The 12500-nt window shown below is 37.3% G+C and overlaps 1 protein-coding gene across 1 annotated transcript in view; it reads right to left on the bottom strand.

Moving 5' to 3' along the window:
* LOC144964841 (uncharacterized) overlaps positions 1-12500 on the bottom strand; it is a 31214-nt gene that overhangs the window by 10943 nt on the left and 7771 nt on the right. Inside the window, exons 4-5 of the mRNA XM_078899549.1 lie at positions 7879-7997; positions 5460-5614 (exon numbers count right to left, since the gene is read on the bottom strand). Of these exons, the coding sequence (XP_078755675.1) occupies positions 5460-5614; positions 7879-7997 (274 nt within the window). The remainder of the gene's footprint in view (positions 1-5459; positions 5615-7878; positions 7998-12500) is intronic.

The raw sequence follows: 12500 nt of genomic DNA, 5'->3' as shown, positions 1-12500 counted from the left end.
GAGAAAAGACAACAAGCCCCCCCCCCCCCCCTTCGACTAAAGAAAACAATACAACCCCCTCATGAAAGCAAAAAAAAAAAAAAAACAAAAAACAAATACAAAACAAAACAAAATCCAAAACAAAAACAAACAAAAAATTAACCCAACCAAAACATTTCCCCTAAAAAAACAAAAACAAACAAACGACAAGAAAATTTAAAAAATGAAAATGAAACAAACAAAAACCAAAGACAGGAAAAAGAAGAACGAGCAAACAAAAACGAACAAATAACAAAACAAAACGAGATTGTGTCAACTGTCAATAATTGTCTTTTCAAGAACGAGATGATAATAACAATAATAGATTTTAATTGTCCATAATCATGGCACACTGCGTGGAATCAGCGCTATTTCAGTTGGAACTCCCAAGGGACCAATAACCCTTCCTGCTCGCTACCTGCATGAGGTCATTGGAGTTCAACTGGTATCAGGCAGTGTCGTGTCCAATTGGGGCAATTATGGATATTTATGGTCTTATAATATGTCGGTATAGCGGGAAAACAATAACAGAAAAGTGAGTGGAGCAGGCACTTATGTTGGTAACAACAAGATATGAAGTGAATAGAAAAGTGCCAGAAGACAATAGAGAATAAAAATTTTTCGCGGCGGTGGTGGGGTTTGAACCTGCGACCTTATTGGTACGACAACTCCGCCTGGCAGGTGAGAGCGTGGCTCTACCGTGTGAGCTATCCACGAACACAAAAATATTCGTTTCAAACTCAAAGTCATTACTAGATCCCTCTCTCACCCACTTCTTGAGACCGCCGATTCGTTCGTACACCACCATCGCGAATAATTTTGACCAGCAGTTAAGCTTAATAGCCAATATTCTCAACACAAACATATAACATAGAAACGATTGAGACATTGAGTATGCTCCGGTGTATGGGGTGAATTTTTAATTCAGAAAAGTGAGTGGAGCAGGCACTTATGTTGGTAACAACAAGATATGAAGTGAATAGAAAAGTGCCAGAAGACAATAGAGAATAAAAATTTTTCGCGGCGGTGGTGGGGTTTGAACCTGCGACCTTATTGGTACGACAACTCCGCCTGGCAGGTGAGAGCGTGGCTCTACCGTGTGAGCTATCCACGAACACAAAAATATTCGTTTCAAACTCAAAGTCATTACTAGATCCCTCTCTCACCCACTTCTTGAGACCGCCGATTCGTTCGTACACCACCATCGCGAATAATTTTGACCAGCAGTTAAGCTTAATAGCCAATATTCTCAACACAAACATATAACATAGAAACGATTGAGACATTGAGTATGCTCCGGTGTATGGGGTGAATTTTTAATTCAGAAAAGTGAGTGGAGCAGGCACTTATGTTGGTAACAACAAGATATGAAGTGAATAGAAAAGTGCCAGAAGACAATAGAGAATAAAAATTTTTTTTTATTCTCTATTGTCTTCTGGCACTTTTCTATTCACTTCATATCTTGTTGTTACCAACATAAGTGCCTGCTCCACTCACTTTTCTGAATTAAAAATTCACCCCATACACCGGAGCATACTCAATGTCTCAATCGTTTCTATGTTATATGTTTGTGTTGAGAATATTGGCTATTAAGCTTAACTGCTGGTCAAAATTATTCGCGATGGTGGTGTACGAACGAATCGGCGGTCTCAAGAAGTGGGTGAGAGAGGGATCTAGTAATGACTTTGAGTTTGAAACGAATATTTTTGTGTTCGTGGATAGCTCACACGGTAGAGCCACGCTCTCACCTGCCAGGCGGAGTTGTCGTACCAATAAGGTCGCAGGTTCAAACCCCACCACCGCCGCGAAAAATTTTTATTCTCTATTGTCTTCTGGCACTTTTCTATTCACTTCATATCTTGTTGTTACCAACATAAGTGCCTGCTCCACTCACTTTTCTGAATTAAAAATTCACCCCATACACCGGAGCATACTCAATGTCTCAATCGTTTCTATGTTATATGTTTGTGTTGAGAATATTGGCTATTAAGCTTAACTGCTGGTCAAAATTATTCGCGATGGTGGTGTACGAACGAATCGGCGGTCTCAAGAAGTGGGTGAGAGAGGGATCTAGTAATGACTTTGAGTTTGAAACGAATATTTTTGTGTTCGTGGATAGCTCACACGGTAGAGCCACGCTCTCACCTGCCAGGCGGAGTTGTCGTACCAATAAGGTCGCAGGTTCAAACCCCACCACCGCCGCGAAAAATTTTTATTCTCTATTGTCTTCTGGCACTTTTCTATTCACTTCATATCTTGTTGTTACCAACATAAGTGCCTGCTCCACTCACTTTTCTGAATTAAAAATTCACCCCATACACCGGAGCATACTCAATGTCTCAATCGTTTCTATGTTATATGTTTGTGTTGAGAATATTGGCTATTAAGCTTAACTGCTGGTCAAAATTATTCGCGATGGTGGTGTACGAACGAATCGGCGGTCTCAAGAAGTGGGTGAGAGAGGGATCTAGTAATGACTTTGAGTTTGAAACGAATATTTTGTGTTCGTGGATAGCTCACACGGTAGAGCCACGCTCTCACCTGCCAGGCGGAGTTGTCGTACCAATAAGGTCGCAGGTTCAAACCCCACCACCGCCGCGAAAAAATTTTTTATTCTCTATTGTCTTCTGGCACTTTTCTACTCACTTCATATCTTGTTGAAAACAATAACAGACTCTTTCACTTCATTATTTTGATTTGAAAAATCAGTTGTCTTTCTAAACATCAGTGAACATTTGACATTCTTGTGGTTATTAGTTTTCTTTGAATATCACAAATTGTTGATCTAATTTTAAGTGCTTGTAAATTATGGTGCACTTAAATAAAAAATTTGTTATTCAAAATTCAGCGGCAGTATCTCAAGAATTTTAATAAATATCAAAAGTACATATATGCATCTATGTTCCTGTGCAATATTATCATATTGGCAGTTGATTTTCTTGATTTATTCATGGTTTAGTAAGTTCTGTATATTGTTTTTACCAATTCCGTTCCTCTCAAACAGTTGTGTTGATCATAACAGTAAACTGATATGATTTATGTCTTTATGTGGTAAAATAACTCATAAAGATAATATTTTATTGACCAGTAAAAACTAAAAACTAATATTGTGTATGATGTCAATATCTCAATTTACTATCAATCTGCCTATAAAGTATGACTTCTTTACAAGATTAAAATCAATCACCCAACAAGGTTACTGGACATGCTACAAATATTGCAGTAACAATCATCAATTACAACTAACACTAACCACTGGTACTGTTAAATTAGATGATTTGCTCAAACAGACGGACATAGTATGTGGACAAAAGAGGATTCAAAATTATGAGGGCATATAGTTTATTCCAAGTCGTAACCTTTTTCTCCTTATTGACCAACTACATTCAAAACGAACACACTGTCGATACAGGTTATATAGAATCATCTCCTTTCCTTCAAGAATACACATTTAGTCATTGTTTTATAGAGTCATCTGATATACCATTGAACTCCAGTCAATCAAATTTAGAGATAAAACAACTGAATAACAATCAGAGTCAAATCAGTACAACACCACAGGCATACCACAGCAAGATCATTTATTTAATTTTTGGGATATCACTGCCATATATATATCTGGACGCTTCAGTCTATAAAAAGTTAACACATTCACTTATGCACAAAAGGAGAACTTGACCTTACATTATATTACTTATTCAACATGCAAGAATACCCTAAACATTGACACCTATATGACACTATAAAGTCGGCATTTCCTGAGACAACCACACAAAAGCAGTACCGTATACATCTTCAAACTATAATGCCTAACAGTAATAAAAAAAAAACAAATTTGACTTGAATCGTAAGGGATTTAAGTATAGAAAAAAGTTATCAAGCCATTAAAAAGTTGGCTTTCAAATGTGCCCAAAACTCATATTTAAATCAGTTAAATGCTTAAAAAATAATATTAGTATTATTTTCGTCTAATGGTTTATATTTTATTCCTAAACTGATATTTGGACATAATTCATGGCATGGAATACTATGGGAGAGAAAATAAGGATCTCACCAAGTCATGCCAAATATGAAATTTACAATAAAAAATTCATTTCTTTTAAGGTTTTACTGCCCGGACAACAAAACTTGGCATGTGTCAAGATCATCAATTTTACTTTATAATGATGCTTGTTTCAATCATTTTCTGCCGTTGGGAATTAAATTATTGATATGCAAATTACAACAAATTGATTTCATTGATAGCTCAAAAACCACTAAATTGACACCTCTCTTATGAGCAGTCTTAAGAGGATACATTACTATCAACCATGGCATATGATGAAAATTTTTTTATTCTCTATTGTCTTCTGGCACTTTTCTATTCACTTCATATCTTGTTGTTACCAACATAAGTGCCTGCTCCACTCACTTTTCTGAATTAAAAATTCACCCCATACACCGGAGCATACTCAATGTCTCAATCGTTTCTATGTTATATGTTTGTGTTGAGAATATTGGCTATTAAGCTTAACTGCTGGTCAAAATTATTCGCGATGGTGGTGTACGAACGAATCGGCGGTCTCAAGAAGTGGGTGAGAGAGGGATCTAGTAATGACTTTGGGTTTGAAACGAATATTTTTGTGTTCGTGGATAGCTCACACGGTAGAGCCACGCTCTCACCTGCCAGGCGGAGTTGTCGTACCAATAAGGTCGCAGGTTCGAACCCCACCACCGCCGCGAAAATTTTTTATTCTCTATTGTCTTCTGGCACTTTTCTATTCACTTCATATCTTGTCATATGATGAAAGAAACCTTTGCTTTGCTTGTGGTGAGGGAACAATTTTCATATTTGTGTTAGCAACTGAGCAATACCATGAAATATTGCAACAATTAATTACCATCAGCGGCATCACAGATTCCTCCTGACCGCTACCTGTTCTTCCCATGGGCTGACCCCACTAATGGGGTCAGGTTGACCTAGCACTGAAATACCGCTCAGAGGGGAAAATGCCACGCAGTGGGCAATTTGTCATTTAATTATACTTGCTCTAGCATTATATAAACTTCTACTACTACTACTACTACTACTACTTCTACTACTACTACTACTACTACTATTACTACTACTACCACTACTACTACTACTACTACTACTACTACTACTACTACTACTACTACTACTACTACTAAGAAAAATAATAATGATGATAATGATAACATTCATAATCACAATAATAGTTACACTTATCATGTAGGACGAGACATGGAGCCTGACATAGACAAAACTGTGAGCGGCCAGGTTCTCATTTTGCACTTGAGCACGGTAAGAGAATGTGAGTAAAGAGCCTTTTCCAAGGACTCATCTGTGCGCCGCTCAGAGCGGGACTCAAACCCAGGACTTGGAGATTCGAAGGCGAGTGTCATACCACAAGACTACATATAGCAGCACTATATCTAACTTGAATCAGATTGTTTCTCTTGAAGTCGTTGAGAACCACACTCTGCATATTGACAAAATATCCATTTTTGACTTTCTTCAAGCGGCACCAAGAGCGGAGAAGTCTTTCAACAACCTCCTCATCGGGCTCATCTTTCAAAAGCTCACACCAAAGACCTAGGAAAAATTGAGTAGTAAATAAAAATAAGGGGTCCCCATAGCTCAATTGGTAGAGCTGATAGTTCAACTGGTAGACCTGATAGTCCAACTGGTAGAGCTGATAGTTCAACGTAGAGCTGATAGTTCAACTGGTAGAGCTGATAGTTCAACTGGTAGAGCTGATTGTCCAACTGGTAGAGCTGATAGTTCAACTGGTACAGCTGATAGTTCAACTGGTAGAGCTGATAGTCCAACTAGTAGAGCTGATAGTTCAACTAGTAGAGCTGATAGTTCAACTGGTAGAGCTGATAGTTCAACTGGTAGAGCTGATAGTCCAACTGGTAGAGCTGATAGTTCAACTGGTAGAGCTGATAGTTCAACTGGTAGAGCTCTCTATTCACACGCAAGGAAAGGTATCGCTCCCAGGTGTAGTCGGGATTTTTTCTTACTCCCCTGCCTGCCCATCCAGCAGTGATTAGGTAATTGGGCCGTTAAGATTTGGCGGAGCGTATAGTATTTCAATAGACTAGCGTCCTGTCCAAAGGTAGGGTAGCATGCAATTGATATGTCCGTTTAATGTAAAGAAACCAGCATAAACTCCAGGCTTCCTGGGCCATTAAGGCCCTAACGAACTACTAAAAGGAGTGAAAAAATGGAAATATGTCATTTAATGGTCCTCTTCCACATCTATGAGATAAGAGTGGTATGAGGGAGAAAGGCGAGGGGGCGAGGTGGCCTAGTGGTCCGGTATTCCCGGGTTCGAGTCCCGCTTCAAGCACCTTCGTTGTTTTTCATTGGGCAAGATTATCAACCTCTCATTGTGCTCACTTTGGACAACTCATAACATGGGCGATTCTTGTTGTCACCAGACATTTATTTATTTGATGGATTATAATTTAGTCCATTATGGAATGCTTAGGCAACTTATATTTTTTATGAGTGGTGTGGTAAATTGGTAAAATTGTAAATACACAGTTTTTTGTTGTTTTTTTTTAACCCCAGGAATGGGAGACACCCAATGTTTGTCGTCACTTTGCCGGTTTAGATTTATCTCCGTCTTTTAAATACGACAATAAACATAGGTATAGACGTCTAGGGATATTGACCTTAAAAAAACCCCAAAAATAATAATAATAATAAAAAAGAACAAAACAACAAAAAAAAAAAAACAAACAAACAAAACAAACAAACAAACAACAAAAAAAAAAACGAAAAAAAAACGAAAAAAAAAACAAAAAACAACAAGAACAAAAAACAAAAAAACAAAAAAAACAACAACAACAAAACAACAAACAAACAGGAAATTAAAAAATTTTTTTTTTTTTTAAATACACAGATAATATTTTTTTGAAAATTCCCTTTATTCATCCTCTAGGGTCTATTCCAAGGGAAGAAGACTGGGATAACCCAGGCATCAGCGGCAGTGCAGCACCGCAAATTAAGCTAGGGCGAGGTGACTTGCTCTTGGCCACACAGCGCATCGGCGGGTGATCGAACTCGGTACCTTCCGGGTACGAAGCAAAGACTGTACAGATGGCTCAGATGGTAGAGCACTCGCTTCACACGCAAAGGGACCGACATCGATCCCGTATGAAGTCGAAATTTTTATTTCTCTATTCCCTCTGTCCAACCAGCAGTGACTGTCAGCTGGTAGTGGTCTGGTAGATCTATAGGAAAGTACTTTGCGATAGACTAGTGATCTATCCAAAGGGCAGCAAGTATTATTATTATTATTATTATTATTATTATTATTATTATTATTATTATTATTATTATTATTATTATTATTATTATTATTATTATTATTATTATTATTATTGTCCTTTTCACGCTATAAAAATCGGGTTAAACTCCAGCTGGATGGGCCTGATGGAAGGACACATACCTATCGGAAAACTGTACATTAATAATTATGTTAATTACTCAATAACCAGATAATTGCCGTAGTCTGGAAAAAGACGTATTTACGTGCCGCTATGTGGTCTTGTGGTATGACACTCCTTTCGGGCGGAAGGTCCTGGATTCGAGCCTCGGTCGGCGCATAGTTGAGTCCTTGGAAAAGGCTCTTCACTCACATCCTTTCACCGGACACAGGTGTAAAATGAGTACCTGGCCGTAAACAGCGTTGTCTCTGTTCGAAAATAAAATGTAATATCGCCTATCAGGCGTCATGTAACGTCCTACATGTTAAGTGTTGTTGTTGGCCAAGGAGCCCTTGTCAAGCGCTTAGAGCATGTTTAGTGGATATTTGCGCTATATAAGAGGTTAAGGAAATGACTGACCTGGTTTGAACTTGATGTACCAGTGAGTCATTTCCTCATGGCCTGGTGGACTCTCGTCACGTAGAATGTCTTCGGCTGTCTGGTTTCTGTTGTTTTTGATGGACGTGTCAATACCACACCTTCAACGGTAATAAATGCGCATTAATTTAAATGGAAAATAATATTCGAAGCTTGAAATGAATAAAGATTATCAGAGTTTTGATGGGTTTAAATTAAATATGAAGTAGCTGACTACACGCACACCGCAGGTATAGATAAAGATAATAGTGGGATAACTTTATAGATTGAATTGAAACTTGACACGTGGTGCTATTTAATCACCTAAATAATGCCTTTCTCTCATTTTTCATTCTTCTTTTGTGTTTCATTCATCGTGTTTTGTTGACAAGGTAACCCGAAACGTCCACATTACCTGTCCTCGTCAATTAAATTAAATTGAAGCTTCCATTTCATTTGACCATTGTTATTTATAGCATACTGGGTGAATAATAAATGTGTAATGTGGAGCACGACGAGTATTTAAAAATTGTGAGAAATTGCCGATTTATATTTACTCAGTTAAATAAGTAATGAGCTAAAATCAATTTGATTTATGTAATGTTTTTTTTTTTGGCAATAGGCGAAGACAAATCATTTGCCCTTGCTCGTTTTATTTTCTTCTATGCTGTAAAATGCCTTCTACACACACGTTTGTGTGGACACGCTGACCTCAAATAAATGATCCATACATTAGCCAAAGGTGTCAGAATGATGCACAACACGTCACTACAAACATGGCTGCTATGTTTGGGGTTATGAAATAAGAGTCAAGAGGGCTTAAGATGGATTTATACACAGCTCTTCTACTCAGTGGTACAAAGATGGGAATTGTTTTTGCATCAGCTTTGTAACATGATTAAGCAATTTTGTCTCTATAGAATTACCTCAGTGAATAGGATTTAGGGTCGCAGTTTAAAATTTAAAATGAAATTACAATAAAACTCTGCAGTAACAAATCTAAATCGGAGCTCAAAGAGGGGATCTTAATCAATGTAACTCAGATGAATTGTTACAATTTTGTGGTTATCAAGTGTTACTAAGGTGCTAGAAGCTGTGGAATGCATCCAGTAATGCGTAAAGTAATGAACAAAAATAAATATAGCAGCTTCGAGAAAAAACAAAATACTAAACACGGAAAGTTTAGGGCTCAAAACCCTTCTTCAGCAAATAAAAAAAAAATAAAGACATTAATACATCACTTACCTCCAGTCGGACGGCAGACAAGTATTTGTTTTGTATTTTCTTCTTATTCTAAGCTGTTATATCAATTTTTGTTCACTACTTTATATAATATCATGGCGATAGATAATGGTCAGTATATCTATCTTTCAAAATTAACAACTTGCCATCTGCAAAATTAATAAAATCTCAACATGAATATGAGCTCTGACACAAAAAATCGAGATGCTAATATTTTATAGTAGCATGCAGTTTTACCAGTGATATTTTAGCAAAAAAAAAAAAAAAAAAAAAAAATTCGCACGAAGTTGAGAATAACCAGGCTAACTGACCAGGTAAAGGCACAACCAAAAAGGTTGCAGAAAATTTCCACACCTCTTCACCATTAGAAATTCCAAGTAGAATGTGGGACATCTGAAATGGTGTCACTTGCATGGACATCTTTGTTATGTTATCCCCTGCAAACAGTGCCATGAGATGCACATCGGAGAGACAATCAAAGAATAAAGAGAGGCTAGAGCAGTATCCGCAATACTGATAACCCGGTAGTAATCTTTTCGAAAAACAGATGCTGAAGTGGTAGACATTGAGTTCTGTCACACGAGCAAAAAGGTAAGAAATTACAAAGGGATGGAAGTAATCATTTCACTAAAAGCCTTGACTTTCCAAGGTATCAACCACATTGATCTCGTGTGAGAAATATCTAAAATGTGCGGCTATGTGGTCTTATGGTATGACACTCGCTTTCGGATCGGAAGGTCCTGGGTTCGAGCCTCGCTCGATGCATAGTTGTGTCCTTGGAAAAGGCTCTTTACTCACATTCTCTCACCATACTCAGGTGTAAATTGAGTACCTGGCCGAAAGCAGCGTTCTCTCAGTCCGAAAAATAAAGTAATATCGCCCAACAGGCGTCATGTCCCGCCCTAAATGTTAAATGTTGGTGTTGGTCAGGGACCCCTTGTAAAGCGCTTTGAGCACGTTTAGTAGATATTGCGCTATATTAAAAAAGCTCAAAAAAGTTAAATTAAACGAGGCGCTTGTCCTCATCTCTCAGCAAAACTCAAATCCATTTCCATTCTTCTGTTATACTCTTCCTTTGTGGCGCTGCGCTGAGGCTGACGCCTAGGTTATTCCAGACTTACTTTGAATAGAGCCTAAAGACAAATTTCCCCTTGGGGATGAATAAAGGGAATTTAATTTCATTACATTGAACAAATTTTCTTTGTAGCTTTAAGACGCGTTCGGTAAAGAAAAACAACCCTCATCCAGCATGTTAAGTGTTGTTGTTGGCGGAGGATCCCCTTTTAAGTGCGCTTTAACCACGTTTAGTGGGTATTGCAATATAAATGCACATTTAAAAATAAATTAGAGCAAATATGTAATATGTATTTAAATATTCTATGAGACATGTTAAACTTAATTTTAAGTATCAGGTTTACCCGGACATAGTAGCGTTTTGAGACTATCAGTCACATATAATTTGGTCAAAAGTTATGGGTTATATTTGAATATTTGATTATATTCAGAATATGGCCATGCACCTGTTACCTTGCAGTGATTTTTGTCTGCCGTTCTCGCGTATCAAAGGCATTATTTTTTTAATATCAAGAATCTTGCTCCCACTTATCTATCCCGTTTAGCGGTATAAAATGATTTAGACCGAAAGTCTCCAACTAAATGAATCCTTATGATAATGTGTCCACCACCTGGCCACGCAAATGTCCCTCTTTTACCATTCATCTTATTTTCAAATTACAAGAGTTTAGGAAATGTGTTCACGCCTTTTCAGCGCCTTGTTACGCGACAGATTAATAAATAAAATGACCAATTCATCTTCGTGTTGTGAGTTATTTGGCTTCATTTTACAGTTGTTGATTTTGGAGTTTTGTTCCTTAATAGAAATGATCGAAATTCTAGACAATGTGTTCACGCGGAAATATAACTCTGTCGTACTCAAAAATTATGTATTTAACATTGTGGTCAGAAAATTCATCCTTTAAAATCTCTAATCTTGCCAAAAACTCTCAAACCTGGTCCTTTTAAATACGTGTTTTTAAAGCATGGCATATTTGTTCAATGTTTCTGCAGACAACACAGTGACAATGACATTTATCTGGCAGAATTTGTGCAACCTCCTATGTGACTAAATCCAATCGAAAAATGCAAAATACTTATTGAAAATTATAAGAAACAACTTGATAAAATAAGACTTTTGATCTGAAGAATCATTTTCTCAAAGATGACTTTCAAAATACAAAACCAAAGCTCCCTTATTTTGGATAGTTAAAAGAATAAGAAGTACAGGAAACCTTTTCGGCCCGATGGATTGTGGAAGAGGACAAGAAAGACTAAGAAGAATATAACCACAAGATAAAACTGAAATGATGAATGACTCTATGACTAAAGCTGGCAGTACAACATATGACATCCGTTTACTTCGACTTAGAGTCCATAAATGAAATGTTATAGAAACAAGTGGAATACAAGGGGACATGCTCTCACTTCCCATCGTTTTCCTGTTGCGTTGTACATCTTATGAATATAAATCAGGCCAAAACTTTAGTGCGGTAACAATGTAAATTATGGTCTTCTTCTTCTTCTTCTTCTTCTTCTTCTTGGCAGTCAACGCTATGTACTGCGCTTTATTTGCCAAGTAAGAGGGGCATATAAAGTAGGAGGAAGGAACGAAATTGATAGTTTTTTGTTGTTTTTGTTTCCTTTTTGATTTTTGCTTGACTAGTCTCTACTAACTCTTAATGACGGGCCCGGTCGTTAAAAGTGACAATGACCCTTCCGAGGAAGGTTAACATTTACGTAACTGCAGACTTCTAGGAGGGCACTTAGTGCAGGTACGTAAAAACTTCCCAGTCAAATAATTAAATTAAAGAACAATAACATAGTCTCTGGGATCACGAGAGACGTGTTACAGAAGTCATAATGGTATTTGCAAGCGAAAGGTACCTACTAACTATTATGAGCTACCAACAAGAAAGAACCCTGGTCCATTGCTGAGATAAACATTAAACCCATATATCTAGTCATTATTGAGTGGATATGAATCTCATTAAAAATATATATGGGTAGTTTGCACATCTGCCTGACGTTCAAATAATCGCGCCCTGTAGGCTTGTGAGAAATTTTGTGAAATGTATAATTGTTATCGTACTATTCATTAAGAATGTCAACCAACGTCGTATTTGCAGTAGCCTACTCTGAAATTAAAAAAACAACACGTATTTACTCTAAAAATGTTGGCCAAAAAATTCATCCTTCAAATATCGATCGATTACAATGACCCTCATCTTGGCAAAAACTCTCAAACTTGGGACTTCGTGAAGCCCCAAGTTTGAGAGATTTTGCTCAGATGAGGGTATTTTGTATAGATCGAGATATAAAGGACAATA

This window comes from Berghia stephanieae, chromosome 2 (genome assembly GCF_034508935.2).
Source record: "Berghia stephanieae isolate SIO BIC M18660-M18661 chromosome 2, UCSD_Bste_1.3, whole genome shotgun sequence".
Taxonomy (NCBI): Eukaryota; Metazoa; Mollusca; class Gastropoda; order Nudibranchia; family Aeolidiidae; genus Berghia; species Berghia stephanieae.
The sequence above is the reverse complement of the archived record's forward strand: the minus strand, read 5'-3'. Positions and strand labels throughout refer to the sequence as shown.